Below are 11,261 nucleotides of genomic sequence, written 5' to 3'. Positions count from 1 at the left end.
CCTAAAGCGGGAGAAGCGGTGACCTCTAGTGGCCAGTGACCAACCTGCAGGGCCTAGGTTGGCCAGGATCCTCTCCCATGATTGGGGCTCACTCATTGGCCTTTCTGGGCCCAGACTCTCGGCCTGGGCTCTAGGCGCTGTTCCCCTTCCCACCCCTCATTCTGACCTCACACTGCTTGTCTAGGTGGCCCAAGTCGCTAGGTTCCCATCAGGACAATAAAGAACCTCTTTCTCATTTGTCATAATCATCTTTAATAAAAAATAAATTAGTTCTGGGGTGGGAATCATTTTAGGAGGTGGGGAGCGGGAGCAGGGGCTAGGGTGTCTTGTTCTAGCCTTTCTTTTTTCCATCTTCTACCCAGCTGGTCCCTGCTCTGGGGAGGTAGTCTCTCTTTCTGGGGCAAAGCAGGATTGGCAGTGGCTGACCCTCATCCTAGCTGATTATGAAAGGTAGGGATAGAGAGACTAAGTATGGGGGGAGGGGTTGGAGGACAAATGGGTGGTTTAGAAGATGTGAGGCCTGAACATGAGAACTGAAGTGCAGGGCACAAAGTTGGGGTTGGAGAGGCCAGTCGCCAGGCAGTCTGGATTACTAAGGAGCTCTCAGCCTAGAAAAGTCTCAGGGAAACAGGCATGGTCCCTCCCCATTCCTCTTCAGTTTAACCTCTTTTTTTGAGAATACATGTGTGTGAGCACACACATCCACGCGGACCCAGATACACACGTGGGGCCTATGTGCACACATCCCCTCAACCACACACAGACCCAGCCACACACACATCGTGATGGTTATCTTGCCGCCCGCAACCACCCTAGGGGACATCCCTGGTGAGACTAGGGCAGGCTGGAGAGCCAGAGGATATAGAGTGGGCTGATGGGTGGGTGACTGATGGTGGAAACCATGAGGAGAGGGTCTCTTGGACTCATTTCAGGCAGGCTCTGGGGGAGAACGCTCCAGGACATGGGCGCAAGAGCGGCAACAGGTGGCTGTGTAGTAGGGATAGACGCAGAGACGGGCCTGTACCACCAGGGGGCAATGTGGAGAGCTGTCCTTGCACTGATCATCTGGGGACAGAGGAGGCCAGGGGGCACAAGACAGTCACCCAGACCCTTCCGTTTGGAGGTGCAGTGCCCACTCCCACTGGTCCTTTCTCATCTCCCCCACACTTCAGTTAAGTCCAGTGTATTGGGGTTAGGGGGGAAAAGGGGCTCTTTACCAGGGCGCTGGCTGCAGGGCTGGCTGTTACAGGGTCGTTTCCTGGATGGCCGCAGGTGAGGAGGGCATCGGACGCTGAGGGTCTGGTTGGCGGTCAAGCACTGGACCTCCCTTGTCTGCACACCCCCCTGGCAGGAGCGAGAACACTGGGGAGACCCCGACTATCAAATCAGACCTTCGCTGTGACCTAGGCTCCTCCTGAACCCCACCACCTTCCCTGAAAGTAGTATGGGGGGTGGGGGCTCTCCTGGAACACTGTGAAATCCCACATGGACAGGTCCCCCACGTCTATAGGGAGTAAGACAATGGTAAACCATCGCAGCTGGCCTCATCCTGGGACGCAGTGGGGATACCATTAGAGGAGCCCCCCTTTCCCTGGAAGTCCATGCAGAGCAGGGTGAGGGAGCCAGTCACTCACCGGACTCCAGGGCGTGGAAAACCACCGGTCCTGGCAGTCCTGCCCCTGACAGGGCTGCAGGGCAGGAGGCCTGGGCAGGTGGGAACAGTTGCTGGGAGAAGTCACGTTGAACTCAGTACCCAGTTTGGACACACAAATTATGTCTCTACGCTGTGTGCCAGAGCCACACTCCGAGGAACACTGATACACAGGAAAGGGAGGGTGTGCAAGGGGCAGAAAGAACAGGGATCACTCCCACCGGCCCACAGGGAATCCCACCAATGGGCACCCCCCTCCCAGGCTCTTGGCTCACCTCAGCCCAGGGCCCCGTGTACCAGCACCAAGTCATCTCACAGGGTCCTAAGCTGCAGGCACGCATGTCAGGGGGACGGCTTCCGGGCGCACAGCTCTGCTCACTGGTCCCTGCTCCTGATTCCTCCTGGCCTGCCCCATGGGCCTCCCCGCTCCCCAGGCAAACCACAGACCTTCGCTGGATTCCTGTGCCACACTCGGCTGAGCACTGTTGAGAAGGTGATGGGTAGGGGAGGAGGAGAGGTGAGGGTGGTATGTCCTGGATCCCCAGAGTTAGGGAGTGCCCAGGGTACCAGCCAGATAAGCGGAACCTGTGCTGGGAATCCAGGACCCTAATGTGAGCTTTGCTCACTTAGCTCTGAGTTTCTGGCATCAGCAGCATCTAGCACACAGTAGGGCTACTGACGTGTACTATGCGTACTGACATGTGTTGGAAAGAAGGGTCCTGGGTGTGGGGCACCAGGGACGTGGGGCTTGGATAAGGGGTGTAGGGCCCACCTTGGAGCTCCAGTCGCTGTGGAACCAGGCTGTAGTACAGGGCCCCATGTCACAGGCCTCTCTGCTGGAGGGCCGTGGAGGGCCTGATGCACACTCCCTCTCGCTCACTTCATCACCGTTGTTTCCCACACAGCGAACTTGCCGACTCCTCTGGCCACGCCCACACCGCACAGAGCACTGAGGGTAAGAGAGCATCCCAGAGCCTGGACCCCCAGGCTTCCTCCCTAGCCTCCAGCTCCAGGTCTGTGGCCTGGGAACCAGGACCTGCCTTTCGTCCCTAACTGGGCAGTTACATGGCTTTATGCGCTGAGGGGCAGGCTGAGCAGGTGGCTCTGGGCTGGAACCCCTGGTTCAGTGTCTTATCTGCTTTATAGATGGGGGTCTCACAAGAGATCTTGTCAGTCAAAAAGCTTCTGCTGATTAAAAAAAAAAAAATGGAAAAACCACTGCTCTAACTCACTGGTGCCTTTCATCTAGGGTCCTTCCCATTCTGGCAGCCTCCTGACCCAGTCCCACTCACCTGGCTCCAGGGGGAACGAACCTCCCAATGGCCACAGAGGCGTAGCTGACAGGGCTGGGTGACGTTGGGCCGGGGGAGATGTCCGCAGCGCTCCGGAGGCACGGAGGAGCCACCCCCCCCAAACTCCTGCCGGCAGCGAAGCTGACGGTGCTGGGTGCCAGGGCCACAGGAGCGGCTGCAGGACGTCCATTCGCCAGCCTCCCAGCTGTGAGCGTGGTGGGGCAGGGGAGAGGCAGAGACGCAGAGGAAGAAAACAGAGACACAGAGATGCGTGGGGCTGCCATATGTGGGGCAAGGGATGATGGGCTTGGGGTGGGGAGGCCCTGCAGAGAAGGAGCATCTTCAGAACCTGGAATCTGAGTTCCCTTGTGGGGCTCAGGCTGCCGGGGTTTTCTTGCTGTCTGGGGAATGTAAACCTTTCTACTGACATGCTGTCTGTCTGCAGCCAGGAGACCTTTGGTACTGGGCCCAGAATGCAGGTGGGATCCTGAGCAGGGACAGCTGCTGTGTTTTAGGACCCTAGCCCTCCCTGGGGGTCATACTCACTATGGAGGGCACGGGGGACCGTGGCAGGGCTCCAGGGGGTCTGGGGGCCTGGCTCCCATGGCACAGCTGTGTTCATCCAGTTCCTCCCCTGACTCACGAGAAATGCAGAGGAAAATGGGGCGCCAAACACCTGAAAGGGATGAGAAGGAAACCAGGGGAGGCAGTCTGGCTCAGAGCCCAGCGTCAGTGGGGCCCCAGGCACTGGAATCTGACTTGGCACAGAGTCAAGGTGTGGACCCACACTCCTGAGTGTGGGATCAGGCGTGCCAAGTCAGGGATCTGGGCTGCGGGTGCCCAGAATCCAGGCTGGTACACAAAGTCTCACCTTTCCCACAGGATGCTGAGCACTCCGAGTGTCCCACTCGTTTCCAGTATCCAGTCGGAGACCCCAGGGGGGTCCTGGGATGGGGTGGAGCGCGCATCTGGGGGATCCGCACCTGACGCTGGAGAGTGCCTGGGGTCCGCGCAGGGCGGGGCGCCAAAGCGGGTGGGGGCTCTACCCTCAAAATCTCTATGCAAGGACAGTGGAGTAGACGAATCAAATGCACCCCACTGCCTCCAGACTCCCCTTTCAGCCCCTCCCTGCCTCCCAGGTCTGGGAAGCAGAGTCTTACCCTGCTGGAGGTGGGGGAGGTGGGGCTCTGGGGTGGTGCTCTCAAGATCTGGAGGAGGTGAAGAGATAACATACTGATAAAAAATGCCTGGGTTTTCCTCCTGAAAGATCACCTGGGAAGAGAAAGAGAAGGTAATGAATTGTCTGGGGAAGCAAGAAGGGCATACCACTCGCCTTCCCTCCATCTTGAGACCCACAGCTTTGCCCTCAGAGGGAAAGCCTCCCACCACCCCCCAGCAGTCCAGCTTCCTGGGCCCCAAGCTCACGTAGACATCCACAGGCTGGGTAGTGGGCCCTTTGGCTGACAGACTCTCCCCCTTGCCCTCCTCTCGAGAAGGACGGTTGTACAGGAAGACAGTCCCACTGGCCGTGTAGGACCCAGGGGGATCCACAGCCCAGTTTCCATTGATGATGGACTGGCCCCCAGGGCCTCGAAGGGCTGGAGATTGGAGATCAGGACACCAGATCAGTCGTGATGTCCTTCTCCTAGCACTCCCTAAGCCATGCAGAGCCCCAGATGCCCCCGTTCTCTCGCTCTCTCCACAGGGCAAGGAGGCCCCGACTTCTCTCTGCTTGGCCCATTTGCTGTGTTCAGAGCAGGTGTAGAGGGCTGAACCAGGAGACCAGGAATGGAATGGAGACCCAAGACTCAGGAAATCCAGAGAACTCACCAAGGTAGTTGGAGCTGGGCCGGAGCTGGGCGATCTGGAGCTGGGAGGCTCCAGCAGGAATCGACAGGATCTTCTGATAGCCCAGAGGGCCCCCCCGGTCAGTGAGGTTTCCTGAGATGAGGCGGCAGGTGGAATCATCACCCCCACAGACCCCACAGCCATCTGGACGCCTGCCAGAGCCAAGGATCCCATCACAGCCGGGGCTCTGGGGGAGAGTGAGGCAGGGGCCGCTTGAGACGAGATACCACTGCACCCCAGCCTCATCCTCTTCGGACTCTCCAGCTTGCCCTGCACCTTGATCTTTACTGCAAGTGAGAATGTGTTTCTCTGCCAGCCCACCAGCCCCAGCCAGCCTCCACCGAAGTGTGTATATGCCTGAGGGGGTCCTTCCTACAGTTCACCTCCTGGTTCTGTTCTCACTTCCAGCTGGGCAGGGAAGAACTTTCCTCTGTGCAATCTCAGCCTAGCGTTTTGTTTCTGTGATGATGACTAAGGAGACTGTGTGTGCATGCCTATGTGTGTGTGTGCATGCGTGTGCACACACACAGACACACCATCCTCCCTCACCAGACAGCGTCCAGCCACACAGATGTCTAGGGCTCCAGGCTGACACAGGGTCCCATCCTGGACCTTTTCGGTATGACGGACATAGAAGCGGAAGCCACGAGGACGGCAGTTCAACTCACAGCGTTGGGAGCCCTGAACTAAGAAACAGAGTAGAAGGTTGGTTAGCTGAGGTCCCTGGCGAGAGGCCAGCTGGCAAAGGTCCCCAATTAGCTATAGGGCATCCTGAGGTTGACTATGTCACTAGGATGAAGGGAATATGACAATTGTATTTTCTCAAAGGTTCCTTTGAGGGTCACACAAAAGTTGAGTCAGATCAGTTTAGGTCACAGAGACCAGTGAAGAGGCTGTGAATCGTGAGAGAGGAGATACTTGAAACCTATGATCACGCGAGCTCACAAAGGGGTTTCTTGGCATCAAGCCGACACAGGCCTAAAATCAAGTGGATGGGAACTTGGGAACAGGTGGTCTACAGCAGCCAGGGCCCACGGTGCACCACGCCCTGCTGTCTCCCTGACCTTGCCCCTCTCATGTCGACCCCACCTCCTGGGATGGACTTCCCAGAGGAGGCCAGCCAGAAGGTGCCTCTGGACACTCCCCCTCCCAGCCCAATCCCTCTGCTGATGATCCCATCGTCATCTGACAGCTGCGTCCTGTCTGGAAACCCACTCCCCTTTCTGTGCCTGTGCTGTCTCTTCACCCTGGCCCTGGCCCTGGGAAATAAAAGAAAATATTTCACAAAAGGGAAATACAAGGGCCTCCAGAGGAGATCTAGAGGGGCTGGGTATCTCCCTCTTCCTGCCATCCCCCAATCTTAAGCCAGTTCAGCTTCCCCAGGGGGGGCTACAAACCTCACCTTCTGTAAAGGGCTCCCATTGGTACAGCTGGCCCATGAACTCCTGGGAGTCAAAGGCTGAACACTGCAGGGCCCGGGGGTCTGGATGCTCAGGGGGGCAGGGCTGAGGTGGGGGGGATACAGAGGAGTCAAAGCTGGGGGGGAAAATGGGGGTGTGGGTCAGGGCTGGATTTGGGGGTGTGGGAGGGAAGGTCGGGTCTGTGGAAGAGCTCCGAGGCCCCTACCCTGAGGAGGTCAGATGCCAAGGCCCTTCTCCCTCAGGTCCCGATCTGACAAGCCGAGGCCCCAGACTCAGGGTCAGGGGAGCAGAATTGCAAGTCTGGGGAGGGGATGGTCTGAGGAAGAACTCACCGCTTGGCTGCAGGCTCTCAGCTGCTCACTCTCCCCAGAACATCTTGGGACAGGGCTACTGGGAGCAAAGAGGCTCCAGAGGGAACTGGAGTGGGGACTAGAACTCAGCAGAGGCAACCAGCCATCTGGGTAGTGAGGGGCAGGCTCCATGAGGGACCCTTGAAGATTTCCCCCAGGACTCCAGTGCTCCTGGCTCTGGTGACCTCTGCCCCGAGGGGCAGAAAGGAAAGGATTAGGGTGCCTGTCTGGCACCTGGAGACTGGCCCGACCCTGGGAATTTGGCATTCTTGGCTGAGGGGGCATGTGTAAAGAGCTACTGTCCCCTGGGGAGGGGATGGACAAGAAGATGTCTGTGCCAGAGGCTCTGGGGTGGGGCCGTGCGGGGGCAGGCCTGCTTCTAGAAGGCCCCTCTGTCTGAGCAGCATGGGGGCTTCGGGGCTCTTCTGGGGCGGACAGTGGGCGGGAAGACGGTTCTGTAGGAGGGAGCTGAGCTTGAGCTGTGTGGTTTGTGGAAGATGGCTCTGTTCTTGGAGTCAGGGATGAAAGAACTGAGGTGTGGGGGAGCTCGGATCTGCGCGGCCTCCGGGGGTGCCTGCGGTTCCGATGGAGTGGCAAAGCAAAGGGCACTTTCCCGTAACCAAACATTCCCGGCTTGATGGGGTCTCGAACTCGGGATCTGAGAAGGTGTAGCAGACACGCGGTCACAGCTCGGGCCAGCTCCCTCCGACCCGGCCTCTTCCCCGGCCCGCCCCCGCCCCCGCCCCCGTCCTCCCGGCGTCTACTTTGAGCGCCAAAGATAAGCCTCCCGCTGCCACGCATCCTTTACCCCCGGTCCCTCAGTCCCAAGCCCCGCCCCTGACCCAAGTCCCACCCTTCCCTGGATCCCAGCCTCACCTACGAGCTGCTGGAATCTCCTGGGCCTCTGCTCTCCCTAACTGGGAAGCAGGACCTCGAAAGGGGCCACCTCTTCCCCGAGGCTGTGGCCTGTACAGGGGGAGGGTTTCTCGGGAAGTCTGGGGTCTGGGGCCCTGACCCTGGGGGAGCAGGGCTTCTGGGTGTCTTGGCGGCCGGGGTGGGAAGGGCAGGCCCTGGTGTTGAGCTGTAGGGAGCTGACAGGTCCGACTCCTGCGCTGCACCCCAACTCCACAGGGCTGGGAGCAAGAGGCCCACTGGTCCCAAGGACCCCAGATGCCCTCAGGGCCCTGGCCCTCCTCAGGGGGTGTCTGAATAGAGTGTCCAGACAACACCTATGTGGACAAAAAGGTCAGACAAAATTAGGAGTTTCGCGTAACTGTGCAGAGTATCCACTCCAGTGCCTGAGGGCTGGGGCTGTTGTTACTGGCCTGAGGGCACATTCGGTAGCACAGGTGAGACTTGATGTTATTTGGCAAAGAGTTAGTGAGCTGGGGGGTGGGAGGGAGGCTGGGAGGGCAAATGCGAAAGGGGCCATCACTCCAAGGCCTGTAGGAGTGGGGTGGAAGATAGGGAGGGGGCAGGGTCCCAGCCTCTGGTGCCTGGCTTACCTCCTGATCCAGGCAGAGCTCAGGGAGGGACAGAAGCAGCATCAGGCACAACTGGGACCTGCAAACCGGCCAGAGGAGGTGTCACAACACCCCACCCCCACCCCCAGCAGGCTCCCCGCATCCTGATGCCAGCTTCTCAGAAAGCAGAAGTCACTCATCACTTGCCCCCGCCCCGCCCAGTAGTGGCCTATCCGTCACTTTCAGGAGCAGAGCCGCCCCCCCAGCCGGCAGCCCCACAGCTTACCTGCCCGCCCACTTCTCCATCGCTCCTCCCTTGAAGCCCCAGGCCGGGAGAGGGGACCGGAAGTAAACACGCTACTCCGGCATCTGAGCGTGCAGGGGGCGCGCTCTGCGGGGACAGAAGCCCGGTGGTTACCTCTCCAGTCTCCAGAGAGCTGGGGTTGGCAGGGGTGGCTCCTCAGGACATCGAATGAGGATGGAGGTTCGGGGGGGGGGGGTCCCACCCTTTTCTGACACTAAGGGTGAGAGCGGGAAGGAATGCTGCCCCTTCCCGCCTGCCGAGACTGGAGGGTGGGGGTCTGACCTCGGCCTCCCGACTGTGGCCCAGTCCCCTCCCCTCAGCCTGCAGGAACTCCTCAGCCCCTCCCCCATCCCAACCAGGGGCTGTTTCCAGGCCAGCTCAGGCCACACAGGCCACATAGGCGCGCACATCTCCCCTAAGATGATTTTCTTCTGGTCCCACCTCCCGCCCTCCCAGGGGTCCCAGACGGTTGAGGACGGAGGCCTGGGCGAGGACATGCCAGATGCCGGCTCTGAGGAGGTGACAGGAGGCCGCTCTGGGCTTTCCATATCCTACCTGCCTCCCAGCATTTTCTTCCCTTTAAAACTAAGCTCCTTCTGGAGCCCCAGGCACATCTCTGCCTCAAACACTTTCTAGCCCAGGGATAAACTAAGTGGGCCAATGGTTTAATCTGTAGAGAAGCAGGTGATTTTCCCCTTGCGATGTAAGGGGACCCCTCCCTGTAAGGAAGGCTCATTTCAGGTGCGACCATGATGGGCAGGGGGGCCCCCGGGCAGGAGGGATGCAGCCAGAGGGGCCGTTGCTCCCCAGTCACACACCTCGCACTCTGAGGAGCCGGGAAGTCCTTCCTCAAGTCTAGCTTCCATTAGCAGGGAGGTGGAGCTCCGAAACCTCCCCTGGTCTCAAAGCCACAGCTGCCCCACCCCTCCAGCCCCTAGCTCCCTCCCACGAGCCCTCCCCACCCCCACTCCTCAACCCGCTCTTAGTTCTGCTTTCCAGGAAAAAAAAAAAAAATGTTTCTGTTGGATCTGAAAGGCACCCGGGAGAGGAATCCAAGGAGCTAATGCTGAGGTGGGCCAGCTCAGGGGCAGGAAAATGGCAGAGGGGAGGGCAGGAATGTGCTTGGGGGTAGCAACATTCAGCCCCACTCCCCTCCCTGAGACCCCAAGACGTGGAAATGTAAGGGAAGGTTTGCGGAGGACGAGCCTGAGTGCACAGGGTCACCTCAGCTGCTTGGGGTTGGGAAGGGGTTGCTGATGGCTGCTCTTCCCCCCTCCCCCCCCCCCCCCCCCCCGGGGCTGGGCTGGCCACTGAGGTCACCAGCTCCACCCTGATGGGGGCGTAGGGGCTCCAGAGAAGGGCCAATGGTCCACCCAAGCCTTCAGCTCTCTGCCTGACTCTGTGCCTTGATGCTGAAGAGAAATGGGGGTGTGATCACTGTCTGCCCCTTCTCTGCTGCTGGGCACCCACCCTTTCCACTCCCTCTCAGCCTCTGCTTCTCTCTGCTCCCCCCAGGGTCTGTATCTTGCTGTCTCTATGGGTCTACCCAGTACACATAATCCCATCCTGAGCTGGGTTTGGCTTCAGCAGTTCCCTGGAGAAGTGAGGGGTGGGGGTGGGGGTGACGTGAACTCCTGGAGCCCTGGCCAGGCCTGGCTCCCTCTCTGGAAAAGTCCTACCCCACCCCCTGCACAGCTGGGCAGGGGGCCGACACCCCCTCCGCTGCAGAAACAGACACACATTTGTGCTTCTCCCCCTTTGCATGTTCCTCATCTGGTGTGTCTCTCTGCCCAGGGTGAGGAAAGGAGAGGTCAGCAGTGGTCACCCTGGTGCCAAGCTGGAGACTGGTCTGGACAAACCTGGGCTCCTCCTGGCCACACCTCCACACTGGCCAGTGAGAATCAAGAAGGGGAGACCTGGGAAGGGCCACACCCTTCACCCCCAGAGGGACCCACTTCTGGGAAATGGGTCACTGCTGCAGGGGGTGGAACAGCATGTTTCAGGGCTGTCTGGAGACTCCCTAGCCTGGGTCAGAACTCTGTCCTCACTGTGCCAGCCTCTCCTGGGTCCTGGACGACCATTCCAACAGGTGTCCTTCCTTTCTAATCATCAGGCTGAGCTGGATCAGGGGCACCCGTCGGCATCCCTCCCAGGGTCCCCAGCCCCATCTCCAGAACTGGAGGGGGTGGCAGGGGCACACACCGTCCAGGAACACCCCTCCTGGAGGAGGAGAGCAGGGGACGCCAGCGCGTGCGGGGAGGTCCTGGGTATGTTTTCCAACTTCGCTCCGTGACTTAGTAGGAATTTTGGCTGATTTTCCGCCCGGGTGATGGGGCCAGAGTTCCACAGGATCAGAACGCCCTCCCCAGAAATTCGACCCCAGGGACTGGAAGATCTTCCGAGGCTACAGAGCTGGGGCTGGGGTCGCGGCTGGGGCGCGACCGCGGGGCACGGGGCGCGGGGGCGGGCGCTGGCGAGCGCGGCGGGGGCTCTAACGGGACCCGGGGAGAGAGGGCGGCCGGGGCCGGGGCTCCCGGTGCGGGGGAGGGGGAGGTCTGTACCTGCTCCGCGCGGCCCCAGCGGCCCGTTAACCCTTCTGCGCCCGGACGCTCCCTGGAGGTAGCCTCGCTCCGCGGCGGCCACTGCGGCCCCTGAGCCCGGCTCGGGACACTGCTGCCTCTGGCCGCGGCTCCGCCCCCGCGCCTGCCCCCGCCCGCCGGCGCCCCGCCCGCCACGCGCCCAGCCCGCGCCCCTCGGCGGCCCCCAGCCCCCCGCGCGTCCAGGCCACCCACCCGGGGCGCGGGCGCTGACCGCCCCTGTGTGCTGGCGCCCGCCGACGGCTCAGGCGAAATCCGGGCCGTCCCTGCCCGCCCCGGAGGCAGCCGTCACTCCGGGCCCCGTCCCGGGGGGCCGCGCGCTGGGCTTGGCGGGG

At 60.6% G+C, this 11,261-nt stretch overlaps 1 protein-coding gene across 2 annotated transcripts; it reads right to left on the bottom strand.

Moving 5' to 3' along the window:
• Nucleotides 1-232: 232 nt before the first annotated feature.
• ADAMTSL4 (ADAMTS like 4) lies at nt 233-11,021 on the bottom strand. 2 transcript variants are annotated; one of them, XM_045479048.1, is made up of 18 exons: nt 10,891-11,021; nt 8,312-8,416; nt 8,068-8,125; nt 7,439-7,791; nt 6,545-7,220; nt 6,194-6,296; nt 5,341-5,477; nt 4,774-4,978; nt 4,369-4,541; nt 4,104-4,215; nt 3,815-4,000; nt 3,490-3,619; nt 2,944-3,148; nt 2,424-2,600; nt 1,927-2,133; nt 1,635-1,814; nt 1,218-1,362; nt 233-1,065 (listed from the first exon to the last, which is right to left on the bottom strand). In XM_045479048.1, the coding sequence occupies exons 2-18, from the start codon at nt 8,329-8,331 to the stop codon at nt 929-931; spliced, it is 3,204 nt and encodes a 1,067-aa protein (XP_045335004.1). In that variant the 5' UTR covers nt 8,332-8,416; nt 10,891-11,021; the 3' UTR covers nt 233-928. The 2 variants fall into 2 exon arrangements, with proteins under 2 accessions (XP_045335004.1, XP_045335005.1); XM_045479049.1 differs by lacking the exons at nt 8,312-8,416; nt 10,891-11,021 and having other exon boundaries at nt 7,439-7,528.
• Between the last annotated feature and the right edge of the window lie 240 nt (nt 11,022-11,261).

The sequence above is a fragment of the Leopardus geoffroyi genome, chromosome C1 (assembly GCF_018350155.1).
Source record: "Leopardus geoffroyi isolate Oge1 chromosome C1, O.geoffroyi_Oge1_pat1.0, whole genome shotgun sequence".
NCBI lineage: Eukaryota > Metazoa > Chordata > Mammalia > Carnivora > Felidae > Leopardus > Leopardus geoffroyi.
The sequence above is the reverse complement of the archived record's forward strand: the minus strand, read 5'-3'. Positions and strand labels throughout refer to the sequence as shown.